The 19,512-nt window shown below is 46.3% G+C and overlaps 1 protein-coding gene across 1 annotated transcript in view; it reads left to right on the top strand.

Moving 5' to 3' along the window:
* Positions 1–259: 259 nt before the first annotated feature.
* The window catches only part of CCDC149 (coiled-coil domain containing 149), a 116,712-nt gene continuing 97,459 nt past the window's right edge, over positions 260–19,512 (top strand). The window contains exon 1 of the mRNA XM_069592997.1: positions 260–484. Coding sequence (XP_069449098.1) covers positions 437–484 — 48 coding nt within the window. The 5' untranslated portion in view covers positions 260–436. The remainder of the gene's footprint in view (positions 485–19,512) is intronic.

Raw genomic sequence — 19,512 nt, 5'->3', positions numbered from 1 at the left:
AAGGTTTATCAGGGAAGGAGGCAACCCCCTGCCCGAGTGGGGCTTACATTCTAGTGGTGGGAGCCGTGATGGTGGTCAGGGAACGGCTGGATTTGGGGATTTACTTCTTGTAGCGGGAAGCCGAGCCACCTCCCGCCTGGAGAGCGGTGGTCAGGAGTTTCCCGCGGCCTGGGGCGCGGACCACCGGGAGCGCGGGATCCGGGCCGGCTCGGCGGTGGCGGTGGCCGGGCACCGGGCCTCGGCTCCTCCTCCTCTTCCTCCCGCGGAGGCTGACGTTGAGTCAACAGCGCGGGCGGCCTCCGGAGGCGGCGGCGCGGTGGCTCGGAGGTGCCGGGCCCTCTCGGGGCCGCGCGGGGCCCGGGCGGCGACGGCGGCGGCCGCAGTGGCGGAGGAGGGCGGCGTTAGAGAGGCCGGCCCTCGCCGGGAGGAGAAGGCCATGAACGGCGACCGGACCGAGAGCGACTGGCAGGGGCTGGTGAGCGAGGTGAGGCCGAGGCGCCGGCCAGGCGGCATGGGCCAGGCCGAGCGGCCGCCAGCCCCGAGCCCACGCCCCCCACCCCCGGGTGGCCGAGCCGGGCGGGGACTCGCGGGGGGACGCGCACTCCCTGGCCTCGGCTCGCTGCCCCCGCGCGTCCTGCAAGGTGCGCGGTTCCTTCCGCTCTTTCCCGTCTGTCCGGGCGCCACTTTCTCCCATGACAGCTGGTGCCAGCCTTTGGGGAGGGCCCTTCCCTCTGGGCAGGGCTTGGCCCTGGATTGGAGAGAGCAGCGCGGATCCGGGAGTGGGAGCCAAGCCCCACCTGCCTTCTCGGTTACCGCTGTTTTGGAGCCAAGCGATTGGACGCCCAGTGCCGAAGCGGAAAGGTCGTGCTGGGGGGGTTGAATCCGGGTGCCGAGACAGGCGGAATCACCTGCGGCGGAGGTTCGGGGGAGGGAGGGGAGATTCCATAGGGTCCTCCGTAGCCTTCATTCATTCAGGTTCAGTTCAGCCGACACATATTTACCGTGGGCCACCTTTGTGTAAGGTGGCGGCGGCTGCTGCTGCTGCTAAGTCGCTTCGGTCGTGTCCGACTCTGTGCGACCCCATGGACTGCAGCCCACCAGACTCCTCCGTCCATGGGATTCTCCAGGCAAGAGTACTGGAGTGGGTTGCCATTGCCTTCTCCAGTAAGGTGCCTGGCTGTTTATCAAAGGAGTGAAGCACTGGTGCAGAACTCTCTGTGGAAGCAGAGAATGCCCTGAGCCCGGCGCCGCGGCACCCCGCCCCACTGCCCCGCCAAGATTTTGTTATAAACACCCCTGGGGTCGGCTTTTGCGCTCCTATGAGATTTCCCCTTCAACCCACTCTAAGAATTTTGGGGTCTGACTTCTCCAGGTGAGAGCGGGGTGCTGAAGTCTCACAGGTAAATTGCTTCTCCTGACTTACCATTATTTGTGATGGCAGTTAGTCATGTACCCAGCCGTGCTGATGATCTCCCAGCGGTTCTCCGTTCTTTCCCTCCTGAGGACCATCCCCACCGGCAAGGCCAGCTTGGGCCTCCTTTTTCTTAATCCTACTGTGTACCAGTCGGGGCGCAATGGTTTGCTGTCTTCCTTTCTTGAGTATTGGAGGGGAACACTTGTACCGTCTTTCCCCTTTAATCATTTCCTGGGCCTCCAGCTCAGTCTAATAGCCATATTTAATGTCTAGTGTGCAGAACATTGTATTTCTGAAGAGGAGTGGGCTGTCAAAGCTTCAAGTGTCAGGTTTAGCTTGTCCACTCTCAGTCTGTAAGCAATAGCTGCTCAGTATTATGATACTCTGTTGTGTATCTCCTCTGTCAGGGACAGAGACTGGAGATCTTCTTTCTTGGCCCATGGAGAATCACACCCAGCAGTGGAGGAAGCTGGAGGTGCTTCTTCCTGGAAGTCCAGTGCTGAGCTCTGAAATAGCAGAATGTTCACTAATCCAGCAAATACTTGTCGAATGACTGTTAGGAGTCAGGTACCTCGCTCTGTATTTGGAATGCAGTGGCCGAGAAAACAGACAACCCCTCTGCCCTCAGAGAACTCCTTAAGCATATATAGTATACTGTGGGAAGAGTGTCACACTGCAAACACTAAGCGAATCCTAAAAGGTGGAATATGAAGGATGTGAGACCAAAGAAGGAAGTACTTCCTGGCATGGCTGTCCTGGATCCAGGATGCCTCTACCCTGCACCGACCACGTGGTATTGCAGCCTTCTGGTCTTCCCTTTAGGCTATGTGTTTCATTTGGCTTTGTTCCAGGTGCCTACACACTGAGCTCCATACACAGTAGGTCCTCAAAAGTATACTTGGAGAATAAGTCAAGGTCGAGAAAGGGGTCTTTCCAGAGTTTTCCTGCCTGTCCTAGCTGTGTATCTCCAGGGCACTTGCCGTGTTGCCTTCAGACATTTATTACAGCTAAGGACACGGGGGACCCACAGCTCGAGGCTGTGGGGTGTGAAAATGAATGCAGAATGCTTCTCAACTTCATAATAGCCAAAAGCTGTTCCTTGAGTCCATCTACCATGTATAAGGTAGAAATTAGTTCTTATTTTACAGATAAAGAAACCGTGATTCAGACAGGCTAAGGAACTTGCTCAGAGCCTCACATCTGAAGGGGGCAGAATTTGGTCTGTTTGACTCCAGAGCTCAGGATCACTAGGCCACGCTTTGTGTCTTAATCACCAGTTTATCTGTGTGTATCTTCGCCTAGAGAGCAGGTTCTTGAAGGGAGGGGTCTCTGTCTTATTCATCTTTGAATCCTCAGCAATTGGATAAGTATTGCTCAGAGTATGATCTACAGATTATCAGAGGCATTTTGGGAATAAAAAGTACGAAGAGTCAATGGAATTTGGGGAGGAAATGGAAGTTTCTGGGTCTCTCCCCAGATCCAATGTAGTACGTTGAATTGTATTCTTTCCACCATGTATATATCTAAGTCTTAACGTCCCAGTAGCTGTCATAACACCTTTTTGGAAACAGGATCTTTGCAGATAAAATCAGCTAAGGATCCCAAGATGAGATCATCCTGGATTTAGGAAGGGGCCCTAAATCTAAGGACTGGTGTTCTTAGATTCGAGACACAGAGCTGCAAGGCAGAAGGCTGTGGGGAAGCAGAGACACAGAGAGAAGAAGCCCTTGTGAAGACAGAGGTAGAATGGGGAGCTGGGCAGTGACAGCCCAGGGGATGCCAAGACTGCCAGCAGCCACCAGCAGCTGGAGGAGGCTTGGAGTAGGTTGTCCCTCAGAGTCTCCAGAAGGAACCAGTTCTGCCAACACCTTGATTTTGGACTTCTGGCTTCCACAATCATGAGAGATACATTTCTGTGTGAAAAGCCACCCAACTTTCAGTGATCTGTTGTGGCAACCATGGGAAACTAATTACCTTAATGTATGAAAGTGCCAGGGCTATAGTCCCCCCAAATCTGCTTTTCTCACAAACAGGGCTCCCCAGGTGTTTCCCTGACCATTTCCTGCCCATGGGTGTACACTGGGTCTGGTGTAGAGACATCGTCTGGGACTCACGCAAGTAGGATTCAAAGAAGAGTATGGTCAGTGGGTGGGACTTCCCTGGTGATTCAGTGATAAAGAATCCTCTTGTCAATGCAGGAGACAGGGGTTCAGTCCCTTGGTCAGGAAGTTCCCCTGGAGGAGGGCATGGCAACCCACTCTAGCATTTTTGCCTGGGAAATCCCATGGACAGAGGAGCCTGGCCAGCTACAGTCCATAGGGTCGCAAAGAGTCAGACATGACTTAGTGACTGAACAACAGCTACAACGGTCAGAGTCTAATGGTTTTGAAAGTGACTTTGGAAGCCAGTGGGAGGAACTGGGGAAGACGTCACCAGACATGTAACCCAGATCAAATGGGCTTTTGACAGGCGCCCACCTATTTCTGCAGATATCCCTGGCCCTACCTCCTGCCCTGAGTCCACACCCCGTCGCCCTTCCTGCCCAGGGCTCTGTGCTCTCTTTCAATCAGTTTGCTTCCTGGTTTGCCTCTAGAAAGCAGTTTTCATTTAAATGACCCTATAGAGATCAGTTTTATTTTCATATTTTCAGCATAACAAGCTGAAACTACAGCCTTCTCTCAGGCCCTGAAGTAAACACAGCCCTCATGCATGTGAAAGAAGCGTGGATGCTCTTCTATTCTGGAAATTAAATGTCTGGGGAGGGGGAAACCATCTTCTCATTGCCACCTGAGGTGAGCTTGCAAATACAAGAGGACATCTTGAAATGCAGTCGTGCAGACAATCCATAACTTTATTTCTAACATAAAAGTCCTGGTCATCTGTCAGCTGGCTCCCTATGATAAACCATGCCCAATTCAATCTTGCTATTTGAATTTTGGTTAATTAATTAGATAGCAATCAATCCTGTATTCCTTGAGCATGTTATATATTCAGTGACCGGGTATGTGTGCTCAGTCACTCAGTCCTGTCTGACTCTTTGCAATCTTATGCACTGTAGCCCTCCAGACTCCTCTGTCCATGGGATATCCCAGGCAAGAATGCTGGAGTGGGTTGCTATTTCCTCCTCCAGGGGATCTTCCCAACCCACGGATCGAACCTGCATCTCCTGCATCAGCAGGCGGATTCTTTACCACTGAGCCACCTGGGAAGCCCTGTCAACCCTGGGCCTCTAACCAAAGTTGAGCCACTGACATTTGGGGTAGTGAAGTAGAAGAGGCTTACAGTCTGAGCCTGTGGTTAAGGGTGTGACTTTGGGTCTTGTTTGTTAACTGAGATCTGGACCTACGTCATGACTCTACTTCTTTTTTGGTGCAAATGGTCAAAAATCCAACCCAAGGAAGTTTAGCTCAGAAGGAATTTGTTGACTAATATTGTAGTTTGAATAGTGTCCCCAAAAGATATGTTCAAGTCCTATCCCCTTCCCCTAATCCCTGTGAATGTGACCTATTTTGGAAATAAGATCTTTGCAGACATAATCAAGTTAAGATGAAGTCGTTTGAGTGGGCTCCTAATCCAATGACCAGTGTCTTTGTAAGAAGAAGGAAATTGGAGTGCAGAGATGTGCAAAGAGAAGATGATGTGAAGACAGAGGAAGGAAAGCTGTGTGATGCAGAGCCAAAGGTTGGAGTTACGCTGCTACAAGCCAAGAAATGCCAAAGAGTGCTGGCAGCCACCCGAAGCTAGGGAGAGGCAAGGAAGGGCCTTCTTCTGGAGTCTTACTGGGGAGCCTGGCACTTCCTACACCTTGATTTTAGTCTTCTGACCTCCAGGACTATCAGAAATTAGTTTATGCTGTTTCAGGCCACCCAGTTTATGCAGTTTGTTAACAGCTGCTGCTGCTAAGTCACTTCAGTCGTGTCCGACTCTGTGCGACCCCATAGACGGCAGCCCACAAGGCTCCTCCGTCCCTGAGATTCTCCAGGCAAGAACACTGGAGTGGGTTGCCATTTCCTTCTCCAATGCATGAAAGTGAAAAGTGAAAGTGAAGCTGCTCAGTCATGTCCGACCCTCAGCGACCCCATGGACTGTAGCCTTCCAGGCTCCTCTGCCCGTGGGATTTTCCAGGCAAGAGTACTGAAGTGGGGTGCCATTGCCTTCTCCGTTGTGTTAACAGCCTCTGGCAAACTAATTAGCGAACTAATACAGCTGAATCATTCCAAGATGGTGTGGCATGGGTCACAGCTGGACTCAGCCCTCAGACCACTCAAATGGATGCTTTCTCTCCATCTTTGGATCTGCTTGTTGCCTGGTATCACCCTCCCACCCTTCAAGTCCAGAGGGAGAGACAGAAACTCTCATGCCAGAGGTCCCATAAAAACTCAGGAATCACTCCCTTTGAACCCACTTATATCCCTTACCTGCCCTGGCGAAGTTGCTCAGGGGTGTAATGATCTGTCTGGGGTCTTGTACATGGGCCCTGCCCAGGCCACATGGACTGTGAGTGGACTGGGGCAGTGGGACTGTTTGCCGGAAGAAGTGGAATGGAGGTTGATAGAATCACCACACTGTGCAACTCCTCCAAGTCTCGTTTTTCTCATCCTTAAACAGGATCGTGAAGTACATGCCAGATAGGTGCTCTTACTGTGAGGCTCTGATGAAATCATGCTTGTTACTGCTTTGTTCTCTTTGTCAAGCAGTAAGTGTTCAGCCAATATCAGCATAGTGAGGGTGGACCTCAGGATACCAACTTAGATGTCCAGGAAACAAAAACTTCTTTATTTTGTTATAACATTTCAATTTTGATTACAAACTCCCATCGGAAGGGGAGTGGAAACATAATCTGGATTGGAGTCACGCCTCTTCCTGAACTTGTATTTGAGTTCTAGAGGGAGTTAGTAGTATTTAGCCATTGTAAGTAAGAAGTGTTGACTAGCATTATCACCCCATTGGCAGGAGTGATGGTGTGGAGGGGCACACATCTGGTCTAGACTGTTTTTGTTTAGCCATACTTTCCTTATTTCAGTCTAGTATCTGGTCACTGGTCATGGCTGATCACTGTTGTATCCTCCCTTGTTCCCCTCTTCTGGCCCTTTGGTGTCTGTGCCACACCCATGCTACCCTGGGTGTATGAAGAGCAAGGTGGTATACTGCTCCTTCACTGCTCTGGGCATGGGGGACTTTGCTCTCTTGCCCAAGGTGGGTAGCTTTGATCATGTTCTGCTGTCCCTGAATCACTCCTGAACTAAGGAAAACTTTGAGAAACTATGGTGCAATTTTCTGCATAGACATACCACACCACACCAAGCTGGGTCCAGGGAATTGGGGATTATTTTTACTTCCTAAGAAAGAAGAGTGTATTTGTTAGGGTAAAATCTAAACCACTTGAAAAAGATACCTACTCCCCAGTGATATTTAGGTCTTTTTTGTGTTACAATATGTGGTCCAGTCTAGGAGGACAGCCCTGCTCCACGTGTTATTTAAAAACGCAGGTTTCTTCCATCTTGTTTCTCTACTGTTTTTTGAGGGGGTTATCCTCAACTGTATAGTTAAAGCTGAGTGGTTGCCATGATTTGTCCCAACCCATAAGTAGGGGAAAGAGAGAGAGAGAAAGGGGAAGCTCAGGGCAAAGGGCTTTTCTTTAATTAGGGATGCTCTGCTTACTTTTCTTTAATTAGGGATCACTTCTTGTACTCTATTGGTCTGAGCACCATCACATGGCTACATCTAGCTGCAAGGGAGGCTAGGAAGTGTCATCTTAAGCTGGATGTACCCAACTTAAATTTGGGAGGGTTCTATTTAAAAGTCAGAAAACACAAACTATAAAAGAAAAAAAAAAAGGATAAAATGGGCTATATCACAATTTAAAAAAGTCTACTGTTTGAAAAACTCTGTTAAGAAAATGAAAAGACAAACTGACTGGGAGGAATTTTGTGCATAACACATATCCAGAATATATAAAGAATTCTTATAATGCAATAGTAAGAAAACAACCTAATTTTTAAAATGGGCAAAAGAGTTAAACAGACACTTCACTGAAGAAGAGATTCAAATGGCAAATAAACATATGAATGGATACTCAGCATTACCAGTCATCAGAAAGATGTAAATTAAAGCCACAGTAAGATACCGCAAGGGGCTTCCCAGGTGGCTCAGTGGTAGAGAATCCTCCGGCCAGTGTAGGAGCCACAGGAAACATGGGTTCGACCCCTGGGTGGGGAAGATCCCCTGGAGGAGGAAATGGCAACTCACTCCAGTATTCTTGCCTGAATAATCCCATGGACAGAGGAGCCTGGTGGGCTACAGTCCGTGTGGTTGCAAAGTAGACACATCTGAGCGACTGAGTACACACACACGCAAGATGCTACGATACATCTATTTGAATGAAAAGCAGACTCACACACACAAAAATGGAAAAACCAAGTGTTGACAAGGAGGCAGAGTGACAGAAAGTCTCCTGTGTTGCTAGAGAAGTATAAAATGGTACGACCACTTTTGGAAACAGGTTTGTAAGTTCTCATAAAGTCAAACCGACACCTAACCCAACCCAGCAATCCTGCTCCTAGATGTTGATTCAAGAGAAATGAAGACGCGTGTCCACACAAAATCCTATATGTGAATGTTTATTTCAAATCCTATATGTGAATGTTTATTTCAATTTTATTATAATTGCTGAAAACTGAAAACACAGCAATGTTCAAAACTAGTGAGTGGATAAATTGCTACATCCGTGTCATTGCTACAGCCTGATTAGTGTTAAGATGGAATGGACTACTGACGCATACAAAAACATGGCGAGTAAAAGAAGGCCCTGGCTGTAATGTTCCACCAGGATGAAGTTCTTGAAAAGGCATAACTAAAAGGACAAAAAGGCCGATCAGTGGTTGCCAGAGCCTGGAGTGGGTGAGCAGACTGCCTGCAAAGGAACATGAGACAGCTTTTTGAAGTGATGAACATAGTCTATGCCTTGGTTGTATTGATGACTGGATGACTATATAAGTTTGATAAAATCCGTAGATCTGTATGCCTCAAAAGAATGATTTTCTCCTCTATGTAAATTATACCTCAATAAACCTAAATCTTTCAAAGGGAGGGGGAATGGATTTTCAAGACAGCTATTGCTATAGAGAGATTGACTAATTCCCCACTTACCATGTTTCTGTCACAACTAGTTACGCCCCCACATACAAACCTCAGGCCTGCTGTTCTTACTGTGTTCTCCCCACACCAGGGTGATTAGTGTTCATTCTTAGACACTCGCTGATATCCAGGCCCTCTCCTCCCTTGCACTCTGTCTGCCTTTTCTCAACTGGAGATCTTTTCTAGTCTTTTGGAGAACCATGGGGGAGGGAGAAACTGGAGAGACTCTTCTGTGCTCTGGTGTCTTAAGGATCAGGCTTTCTAAGCTGAAAAGTCAGATGCTTTGCTTCCAGTGTTCTGCGGAGCACTCTCTTCCTTGGAGCTTGAATGCAGACTGTCTGGCTTTTAAGAGGGAAAGGGATATGTGGGGAGAAAGGGGGAGGGGTTACAGGGATTTTGGATAGAGTATCATTTAATATTTCAAAGCATTGTTCATATTGATATCATTATTAAACAAACAAGCAGTGTACAATAATGAACAATTGATCTTAGATACATATACAGGCAGTTGGTGAGGCTTGAAGAAGTGGGAAACGTCTTAAAGGAGAATTGGAACTGAGTCCCTCACCTTTGAGTGAAGAGGGCGTGGGCGAAGGTGACAGGAAGCAGCCCTGAGCACTGAACTGGTGGTCGGCCTTTGAGGGAATGCTCTAGCTAAAGGCTAAAACTAGTGCATTGAGGTCGGAGAAGGCAATGGCACCCCACTCCAGTACTCTTGCCTGGAAAATCCCAGGGAAGGAGGAGCCTGGTGGGCTGCAGTCCATGGGGTCGCTAAGAGTCGGACATGACTGAGCGACTTCACTTTCACTTTTCACTTTCATGCATTGGAGAAGGAAATGGCAACCCCCTCTAGTGTTCTTGCCTGGAGAATCCCAGGGATGGGGAGCCTGGTGGGCTGCCGTCTATGGGGTCGCACAGAGTTGGACACGACTGATGCCACTTAGCAGCAGCAGCAGCAGTGCATTGAGGTATAGCAGAAATGGAGGTTGCATGGCCAGAGTAGACCAGATGGCAAACAGCTTTAAAAGAAGACAGAAGGCTGTGCTCTGATGTAGCTGGCAATAGTCACTGAAAGCTTTTTTAGCTAGAGTGTAAGTTGATGAAAATACTTGGGAAAGATTTGTTTCCACTGAACTCAACAAGCACTGAGCCTTTGTCATTCACAAGGCACTGTGCCAGGCAGTAAGGATATGAAGACAAATTTGGTAGCTGTCCTCAAAATCAGGGCAAGATAAGTGGAGATGAGCTACCAGCAATCTAGTCTTTTCTGTCACCATCAATATTCCCAATTACCTCTATTGCACCTAAGTCATACCATTTATCATATGGTTCTTTAACCAACCTTTGACTTGCCTCTGTCTCCACTGGACCCAAAAGATCTTGAACTCCTTGAAGGTAGGGACCATATGTTATTGTGACCTTAGCACTTGCCACTGGACCTTGCCCTTTGTAGATACTCAATGAATGTAGAATATGTGACTGCTTAGATATTTGAATAAATAAAGTGATAAGAGGATACAGCATCAGTGAGGATTAGAGAAAAAAAGGATGTCTATGAGATAGATTTTAAAGGAAGATACATACAGGGTTTCATAGCCAAGTCGATTAGGAAGATGCAATAGAACGAGTCCAAGATGACCCTCAAGGTGTGGCTAGAGAGTGGTGCTGCTGGGTGTGACAGAGAGGTGGGAGGTGACCAGGTCTGGTGAGACGTGGACGTGTTCCATTTAGAATTCTGCATTGTTCTGAGTTTCCTGGGAGTGCTTGAACTCCTGCAAGGCAAGCTTAGTGCTTCCTGGGAACATCTTTGATGAGCAGCTATCTTCCTAGTGGCAGGCTAATTTCAGAGTAAGTTTATTAAAATTAGCATGTGGGGGAAAGTGAGTACAACTGCTATTTTTAACTAATAGGATTCATATTCTCTCCTGTGCAGGGAAATTCGCATCTGTGCTTCTAAAATTGACAATTTCTACTCTTATTATGTTAAAAAATTAATTTAGTGACTTTCGCATTGAGTAAAATCCATTGGCTGAAGATTAGAAGACGACTTCGGCTAGTCCCTGAATGAAAAATGACCAGAGCGAGCCAGGTTTCTTACCCACTGCCTGGTTTTCCACCAATAAAACCATAGTGGGGCTGTGGGCACTTCCTGGCAGAGGACTTTGTGTAGTTGTGAGTTTGTCTCTCTCTGGTCCTTCAGGGAAAATGGTGCCAGTGGTAGTAGATACCTGGTACACAAGGAACACAAACCTTTAGCAGATGTTTTATTTTGAAGTGTTCCTATTTTTATTTCACCTCTCCTAGTCTACTTTATTTCCATTATCTTATAGTATCCTGCTGTAACAAACATCTTGTTTGTTCAAGATATCAGATCTTTTTCAAGCCAATATACCTTCTATACAACTAGCCTATTAAAATACCTTAAAAAAATGCCTTACCAGGGGCTCTTACTCAAGGAACTTCAATGGATCCGCATTACCGGGTATCTGAGACCCACCCCAAGCTGGTCTTGACCTATCTTTCCAGCCTTATCCCTCAGTTTTCCTCATAGATTGGCTGTTCCAGCCAAAGTGATCTGTTCTCTGTTCTGACTTTTGCCTTATTATCCTGACCTCAACTGGGTGGGTCTTCCACTTCTTCGCTTCTGACCAAAGACAGCCTTTAGCACTCCTCCAAGGTAGGATAGATGCCCACAGCCCTCGTAAAATTCACCCATGACCATCTGAGCTTGAAGTGAGCTCTTCATCACGTTGCCTTATGTAGTACAGGTTACAAACTACTCGTGTAGAACTGCCAGCTCCCTGAGAAAGGAAAGGCCCTTCTCTGTGTGTGGATCTTAACTCTTACACAAGTTAGTAAGCCCCTAAGAGGAGGAACTGTGCCCACCTGTGCTGAGGTAGAAGACGAGCTCTAAAATGATGAGGCTTTATGCTACGGCCCAGGAGGTGCAGGGCCTGAGTGAGGATACTGAGAGAGCGTCCCTCAAGTGACCTAGTTCTGGCCCATTTGTAGGGCCTCGACTTTGGTTTCACATTCTCATTTATGGGGAGAGACTCATGGACGTGCCTGCCCACCTAGTTTATTGTTGACAGACATACAGGTGGGGGGTCACTGACATCAGGATGGATCCATCACTGTGTTAGATTGGTCAGTTGGCATGTTAGCATGAAAGAAGAATGAAACACAGCCCAGGGGTCTTTCAGTGGGACATATGGATCACAGAGGAGAAGGTAAGCATTCAGCGTAGCAGATGCATAATTAACACGGTTGTGGGCAAAGCCTTGTGCTCTGCAGGGAAATTCTTTTGGATTGGGGGATTGAGAAAGGTTTTTGATGAGGGTGACTCTGGGACCAGAAAGGTTGGTAGGATTTCTATAAGTGGAAATGTAAAGAAAAGGTGTTCTAGGCAGAAGGAATGGAGATTGTGTGCAGAGGTGGTAAAGCACAGGGCTTGTTTGGGAAATCCCAGATGTCTTTTTGTGATTAGAGACACACATCAGGTACTGTTTGTTGGGCTGACCTTGAATGCCCAGAGAGTTTGGGGGACCTGAGTGGCCTTCATTCTGAAGACGACTCAATGGGCATGACTGTACACCTTAAAAGGGGAGAGCTTGCCTGGGGATGAAGGTTGAGCAGGACCCACGAGGCCCCCTGGACCCCCACCTGCACTGGAAGGCATATTTTTCTGCTTTGATTTTTGTTGTTCAGTCGCTCAGTCAGGTTCAACTCTTTGTGACCCCATGGACTGCAGCACACCAGGGTTCCCTGTCCTTCACCATTCCCTGGAGTTTGATCAAACTCTTGTCCATTGAGTCGGTGATGCCATCCAACCATCTCATCCTCTGTCATCCCTTTCACCTCCTGCCTTCAATCTTTCCCAGCATCAGGGTCTTTTCCAATGAGTTGGCTCTTCACATGAGATGGCCAAATTATTGGAGCTTCAGTTTCAGCATCAGCCCTTCTGATGAACATTCAGGATTGATTTTCTTTAGGATTGACTGCTTTGATACAATTCCTTAAGAAGGACTCTGTGCCACCTTTTCTACTCACCCCTCATAGCCCAGGTTCTCGTCTACTCTTCCTGAAATGTTTGCAACACCCTCTACGATCCTCTTTTTTCCATTCAGTTACTAGAGTTGGCCTTCCAAGCACTGAAATGATTTACCACTACTTTGCCTAGAGTTCTCTGATGGCTTTCTAGGGTCTGTGGAGTGAGAGGCGTTCCTTAGGTGATCTCCGAGGGCCTGCTCTCTCCTCATCTTCAGTAGCTCCTATGTACCCCTATGCCACCACTGGCCCCAAGCTCTACAGAACTCCTGTTACCAGAGAATTCCATGCCCTGAGGTATCTCTAAGCCTTTGCTTGTGTCCAGAGATTACCTCCTACTCACACTTTAAGGCCAGCTCAGATGTCATCACCTCCACTTGAATTTCCTTCCTCCTGTGAATCTCAAGAGACTGAGAAGTGAATGATGGTATGTTTCAGTTGGGAAGACAGTGTGGGAAATGGTGAGCCGGATAAGAAGGCAAAGCAGTGGGGTTCTTGAGGATAGGGACCTTTGGAGGGGTGAGTGGTCAGGTGATCCTCGGCAGGTACTTGTGGAAGGAAGGAAGGGATGGGGGGTAGGAATGAAGGAGGGAAAGACAGTTCACCGTGCCAGTTTCCACATTCTCTTTGAAGCCAGCCCTACTTGCCTGCTGGTGTACCCCACTTCCAGCCTCTCCCCAGGCTGATCATGGTTCTGAAGGAGCTGGGAGGGAATGTCTACACGGCCAGCAAATGCCTGGTGTTCTGGGCAGCTTGCCGTCTCAGGCTGCAGTGGCTTACGTAGGTCATCAAGTTCCACCACTACATAGCTACACTGTTGTGTTCAGTCGCTAAGTGGTGTCCAGTTCTTGGCGGCCCCATGGACTGCACCACACTAGACTTCCCTGTCTTTCACTGTCTCCTAGAGTTTGCTCAGACTCATGTCCACTGAGTTGATGATGCATAGATATGTAGCTCCATGGTCTTAGACAAATCTCCTGATTTGTCCAGACCTCAGTTTCTCCAGATTACAATGAGGATAATAATACCTGCCTTGTGCCTCTCACCTAAGATGAGAATAAAGTGAGATGATGTACATGAGAGTGTGTTTTTTATTTTTCTTTATTTTTTAAAGTCCCCCACTTTCTACAGCCAAGGAGGTAGTCCTGTCCTTGCCTTGGCTTTAGGAAAAGCCTTCCCAGGGCTTCAGAGATGCTTGAGCAGAGGGTGGTGATGTGTGAGCTGCTGGCTGTCAACATGATGCCATTGAAAATTCATATTGATGGAGCACAGATTGGCATACCTGCTTGCTCTGCCATCTGCAGACCCCACGACCAAGGCGATATTGGAAGTGGCAGTGATGGGAGTCTCTTTTATTTAAGCCAGTTCCAATTTGCTTTTTAATTTGCTCCAGACGGGTGAGTGCTGTTGGGGTCACTCTGTGACCTCTTCTGCTTTCCTGACAGTCTCTAGCTCTGCCAGGCCTCCAGGCTGCTCCATCAAGTCCGGGCAACTTCCATTCTGTGGCCTCTTCTGTGCTTGCCTCATTCACCTTCTGACTTTGCACCCTTCTCACTCCCCTCGGTTCAGTCTCCTGTTGGCCACTCTACCTTCCGTTTCCTGGGGTTTTGAATAAGCCTCATATCCAGCTGATTTCAGTGCTCAAGACTCAGCATGTGTGCCCAGTCATGCAGTCGTGTTTGATTCTTTGGGACCCCATGAACTGTAGCCCAACCAGGATCCTCTGTCCATGGAAGTTCCCAGGCAAGAATACTGGAGTGGGTTGCCATTTCCCCCTCCAGGGAATTTTCCCGACTCAGCTATCAAACCTGTCTCCTGCAGTGGCAGGTGAATTCTTTACCACTGAGCCACCTGGATCCCTCAAGACTCAGTACTTGCTCACAAAGAACTAGCAGTCAGCTCCCTACCCTGGATTCTTGCAGGTGCCTTCCTGACTCCTGCATCTCTTTCTGCCTTTCCTTCTCATCGATCCTGCCTGGTCAAGAGTCTGGAAGCAGAACCATGATCCCTGCCTTCCTCGCTTAGAGCCCTCCACAGCCCTATTAGTTCTGCCTTTGGCTCAGACTCTGTTGTCATTTAAAGTCTTTCTTACTTTCATCCAAACCAAGCCTTTTTTACATTTCTCCTTTTCATGTGGCCTATTAATATATTCCTGGCAAATATAACTACTTTGGGGTCTTTGTTCAAAGCCTGTGTTTCCACACACTTGGCCTTTATTCAGGCCGTGCCTTCTGCCTGGGACTCTTTTCTCTCACTTCTCCTCACTCCACTTTCAAGGTTTGGTCATAACCACCTTGACCCTGAACTAACATGTCTTTTGCCTTCTGTGATGCCAAGCATCTAGACACACCTCTGTGACCAGTGTCTCCCTGGCTGCCTCACACTGGAGTTGTTTAGGTACATACCTTGCCTCCAGCCTGGAGTTACCCAGTTAGGAGGGGTAGATTCAGTTTTGAATTTCCCATTGTGTGCAGAATAATGTGCTGCATATAATGAATAAATCTTAAAGAGTTGACAAACCCATTGGATTCTCAGCTAATGTTTGAATTGAAAAACTACTGGATTAAAACAAGGATATCCTTTTTTGTTTGTCAAAATAACATTCTTATCTCTTTCTCTCCCCCAAAGTCCCCTTATCTCCATTTGGTCTCACAGGTCTTCTGACTCAAAATTTATCAGTAGATTTTGATCTTTTAAAGGTAGAAAGTCAAATCTCCTTTTAATAAGCTCTAAGGGATTTGTGAATTTACTAGAAGTTCCTCCCTCCCACCTTCCCTTCCTTTCCTCCCTTCTTCAAACTGGAATTTTATTCTATCAGATATATTGCTTGAAAAGAGTCAGGCAGAACCTGTGGGTGGGAAATCATTTGGTTATAAAGAACTACTTTCTGTAATGGACTCTGACCTGTTCTATAGTGTATCTGAACACTGCTCTGGACTAGAATTTAAGTTTGTTCCTAGGTTATTTGCCACCCACGGTTGACTCATGCAAAAAAAATTGTGTGATTTTGTGTGTGTGTGTGTGTGTGTGTGTACCTATGACCATCTTCTTACCACAAGAAGTAGTAAATAAAAGTAATTCCTTACATTTGTCTTTCCTCCACTAATATTTAAAGAGGATTAACTATGTCCCAGGCCCTTTGGGGATACAAAACCCAACATGATGTTGCCACCTTCCTCTATATTCCTAAATCAATTTCTTGTAACCACTTTACCAATTAGAATGAGCAGGGAGTAATGTCTTTATAGATGAAGAAATAGAAATTCAGATTGGTTATGAAATGTTCAGAAATTCAGAGTCATTCTTTTCGGTCACTCAACAAGAAGCAAGCACTTGGAGCTAGACTTTTAAACTGAAAAGTTAGAAGGTTTTTCCTCTGGGAGCCTTGGGTTCAGATCTGTACACTCATGCCAGCTGACCTAGCTCTACACCTAAAAATCTGAGCTAAAGAAGAGACATTTGGGGTCTAGCTCCAGGCTCCTGACAAGACTTCAGTTTAGGCTGGAAGTTGAGCTAAAGTGGTGTCAGGAGACCTACAGCTGTGACCACATCCTGAAGGACAGGCAGGACATCGCCTTTGTTCTGTGGACTGCAGGCAGGCAGGTATGCCAAGTGACCCAGCCCTAACATGTCTTTTGCCTTCTGTGATTAGGGGACTCTAACTTCCCACCCCTGCCTGGCCACCCGCATCACAGTATCCTTCAGCAATGGCACGCTCCTGTCCCTGATGGCCTGAATTGGTGAATGAGAAAAGCTTGGGGTCAAAAACTGAGTGGGTGAAGGTATTACCTAGAGATGATAAAACTTGGGTTGTGATGGATGTAACTTTAAATATCCAAGTAATATGAGTTCACTGCCCCTCCCCAAATTTGGAAAATGTAGATACATGCATATGGTGGCTCAGCATTTGTCAGGGATCCAGGCACCTTCTGTTTCTCTGCTTGGTCACTCCATTCCAAGAGTGAGTAATGCCTATGTTGTCTTCTAGAAGTACCATGGTTTCAGATCCTATCAGTTCAGTTCAGTTGCTCAGTTGTGTCCGAATCTTTGTGACCCCATGAATTGCAGCATGCCAGGCCTCCCTGTCCATCACCAACTCCTGGAGTTTACCCAAACTCATGTGCATCCAGTCGGTGATGCCATCCAGCCATCTCATCCTCTGTCGTGCCCTTCTCCTCCTGCCCCCAATTCCTCCCAGCATCAGAGACTTTTCCAATGAGTCAACACTTCACACGAGGTGGCCAAAGTATTGGAGTTTCAGCTTTAGCATCAGTCCTTCCAAAGAACACCCAGGACTGATCTCTCTTAGAATGGACTGATTGGATCTCCTTGCAGTCCAAGGGATTCTCAAGAGTCTTCTTCAGCATCACAGTTCAAAAACATCATGCTTGGGGCTGGTGCATGGGGATGACCCACAGAGATGTTATGGGGAGGGAGGTGGGAGGGGGGTTCATGTTTGGGAACGCATGTAAGAATTAAAGATTTTAAAATTAAAAAAATAAAAAACTAAAAAAAAAAATCAATTCTTCGGTGCTCAGCTTTCTTCACAGTCCAACTCTCACATCCATACACGACCACTGGAAAAACCATAAGCTTGACTAGATGGAACTTTGTTGGCAAAGTAATGTCTCTGCTTTTCAATATGCTATCTAGGTTGGTCATAACTTTCCTTCCAAGGAGTAAGCGTATTTTAATTTCATGGCTGCAATCACCATCTGCAGTGATTTTGGAGCCCCCCAAAATAAAGTCTGACACTGTTTCCTCAGTTTCCCCATCTACTTCCCATGAAGTGATGGGACCAGATGCCATGATCATCGTTTTCTGAATGTTGAGCTTTAAGCCAACCTTTTCACTCTCCTCTTTCACTTTCATCAAGGGGCTTTTCAGTTCCTCTTCACTTTCTGCCATAAGGGTGGTGTCATCTGCATATCTGAGGTTATTGATATTTCTCCTGGCAATCTTGATTCCAGCTTGTGGTTCTTCCAGCCCAGCGTTTCTCATGATGTGCTCTAGGTAGAGATATATCCCCTCACTTTTGAACCTCCCTCCCATCTCCCACCCCATCCAACCCTCTAGATTGATACAGAGCCCCTGTTTGAGTTTCCTGAGCCATACCACAAATTCCTGTTGGCTATCTATTTTACATACGGTAATTTAAGTTTCCATGTTACTGTTTCCATACCTCTCACCCTCTCCTTCCCTCTCCCCATGTCCATAAGTCTGTTCTCTGTCTGTTTCTCCATTGCTTCCCTGTAAATAAATTCTTCAGTACCATTTTTCTAGATTCTGTGTATATGCGTTAGAATACAATATTTATTTTTCTCATTCTGACTCACCTCACTCTGTATAATAGGTTCTAGGTTCATCCACCTCATCAGAACTGACTCAAATGTGTTCCTTTTATGGCTGGGTAATATTCCATTGTGTATATGTACCATAACTTATTTATCCATTCATCTGTCGATGGACGTCTCGGTTGCTTCCATGTTCTAGCTATTGTAAATAGTGCTGTGATGAACAATGGGATACAAGTGTCTTTTTCAATTTTGGTTTCCTCAGGGTATATGCCTAGGAATGGGATTGCTGGGTCATAAGGTGGCTTTATTTCTAGTGTTTTAATGGATCTCCCTACCGTCTTCCATAGTGGCTGTATCAATCTACATTCTCACCAACAGTACAAGAGCGTTCCCTTTACTCCACACCTCTCCAGCATTTATTGTTTGTAGACTTTGATGATAGCCATTCTGACCAGTGTGAGGTGATATCTCATTAGTTTTGTTTTGCATTTCTCTAATACCGAGTGATGTTGAGCATCTTTCCATGTGTTTGTTAACCATCTGTATGTCTTCTTTGGAAAAATGTCTAAGTCTTTTTCCCACTTTTTGACTGGGTTGTTTTTCTGGCATTGAGTTGTATCAGCTGCCTGTATATTTTGGAAATTAATCCTTTGTCAGTTGTTTCATTTGCTATTGTTTTCTCCCATTCTGAGGGTTGTCTTTTCACCTTGCTTGTAGTTTCCTTTGCTGTGCAAAAGCTTTTAAGTTTAATCAGGTCCCACTTGTTTACTTTTGTTTTTATTTCTGTTACTCTAGGAGGTGGGTCATGGAGGATCTTGCTTTGATTGATGTCATCAAGTGTTCTGCCTATGTTTTCCTCTACGAGTTTTACAGTTTCTGGTCTTACATTTAGATCTTTAATCCATTTTGAGTTTATCTTTGTGTATGGTGTTAGGAAGTGTTCTAATTTCATTCTTTTACATGTATCTGTCCAGTTTTCCCAGAACCATTTATCAAGGAGGCTATCTTTGCCCATATATTCTTGCCTCCTTTGTCAAAAATAAGGTACTCATAGGTGCATGGGTTTATTTCTGGGCTTTCTATCTTGTTCCATTGGTCTATATTTCTGCTTTTGTGCCAGTACCATCCTGTCTTGATGACCGTGGCTTTGTAGTATAGTCTGAAGTAAGGAAGGTTGTTTCCTACAGCTTCATTCTTCTTTCTCAGGATTGCTTTGGCTATTCGGGGTCTTTTGTGTTTCCATATGAATTGTGAAATTTTTTGTTCTAGTTCTGTGAAAAATGCCATTGATAATTTGATAGGGATCACATTGAATCTGTAGATTGCACTTGGTTAGCCATTTTCACAATATTGATTCTTCCTACCCAGGAACATGGAATATCTCTCCATCTGTTTATGTCATTTTTGATTTCTTTCATCAATGTCTTATAATTTTCTGTGTACAGTTCTTTCGTCTCCTTAAGAGTAAGAGTATTCCTAAATATTTAAGAGTAAGAGTATTCCTAAATATTTAATTCTTTTTGTTGCAATGGTGAATGGGATTGATTTCTTAATTTCTCTTTCTGATTTTTCATTGTTAGTATATAGTAATGCAAGTGATTTCTGTGTATTGATTTT

Source organism: Ovis canadensis, chromosome 6 (genome assembly GCF_042477335.2).
Source record: "Ovis canadensis isolate MfBH-ARS-UI-01 breed Bighorn chromosome 6, ARS-UI_OviCan_v2, whole genome shotgun sequence".
Classification (NCBI taxonomy): domain Eukaryota; kingdom Metazoa; phylum Chordata; class Mammalia; order Artiodactyla; family Bovidae; genus Ovis; species Ovis canadensis.
Note: the sequence above shows the minus strand (reverse complement) of the source record. Positions and strands in the feature narration are given on the sequence as shown.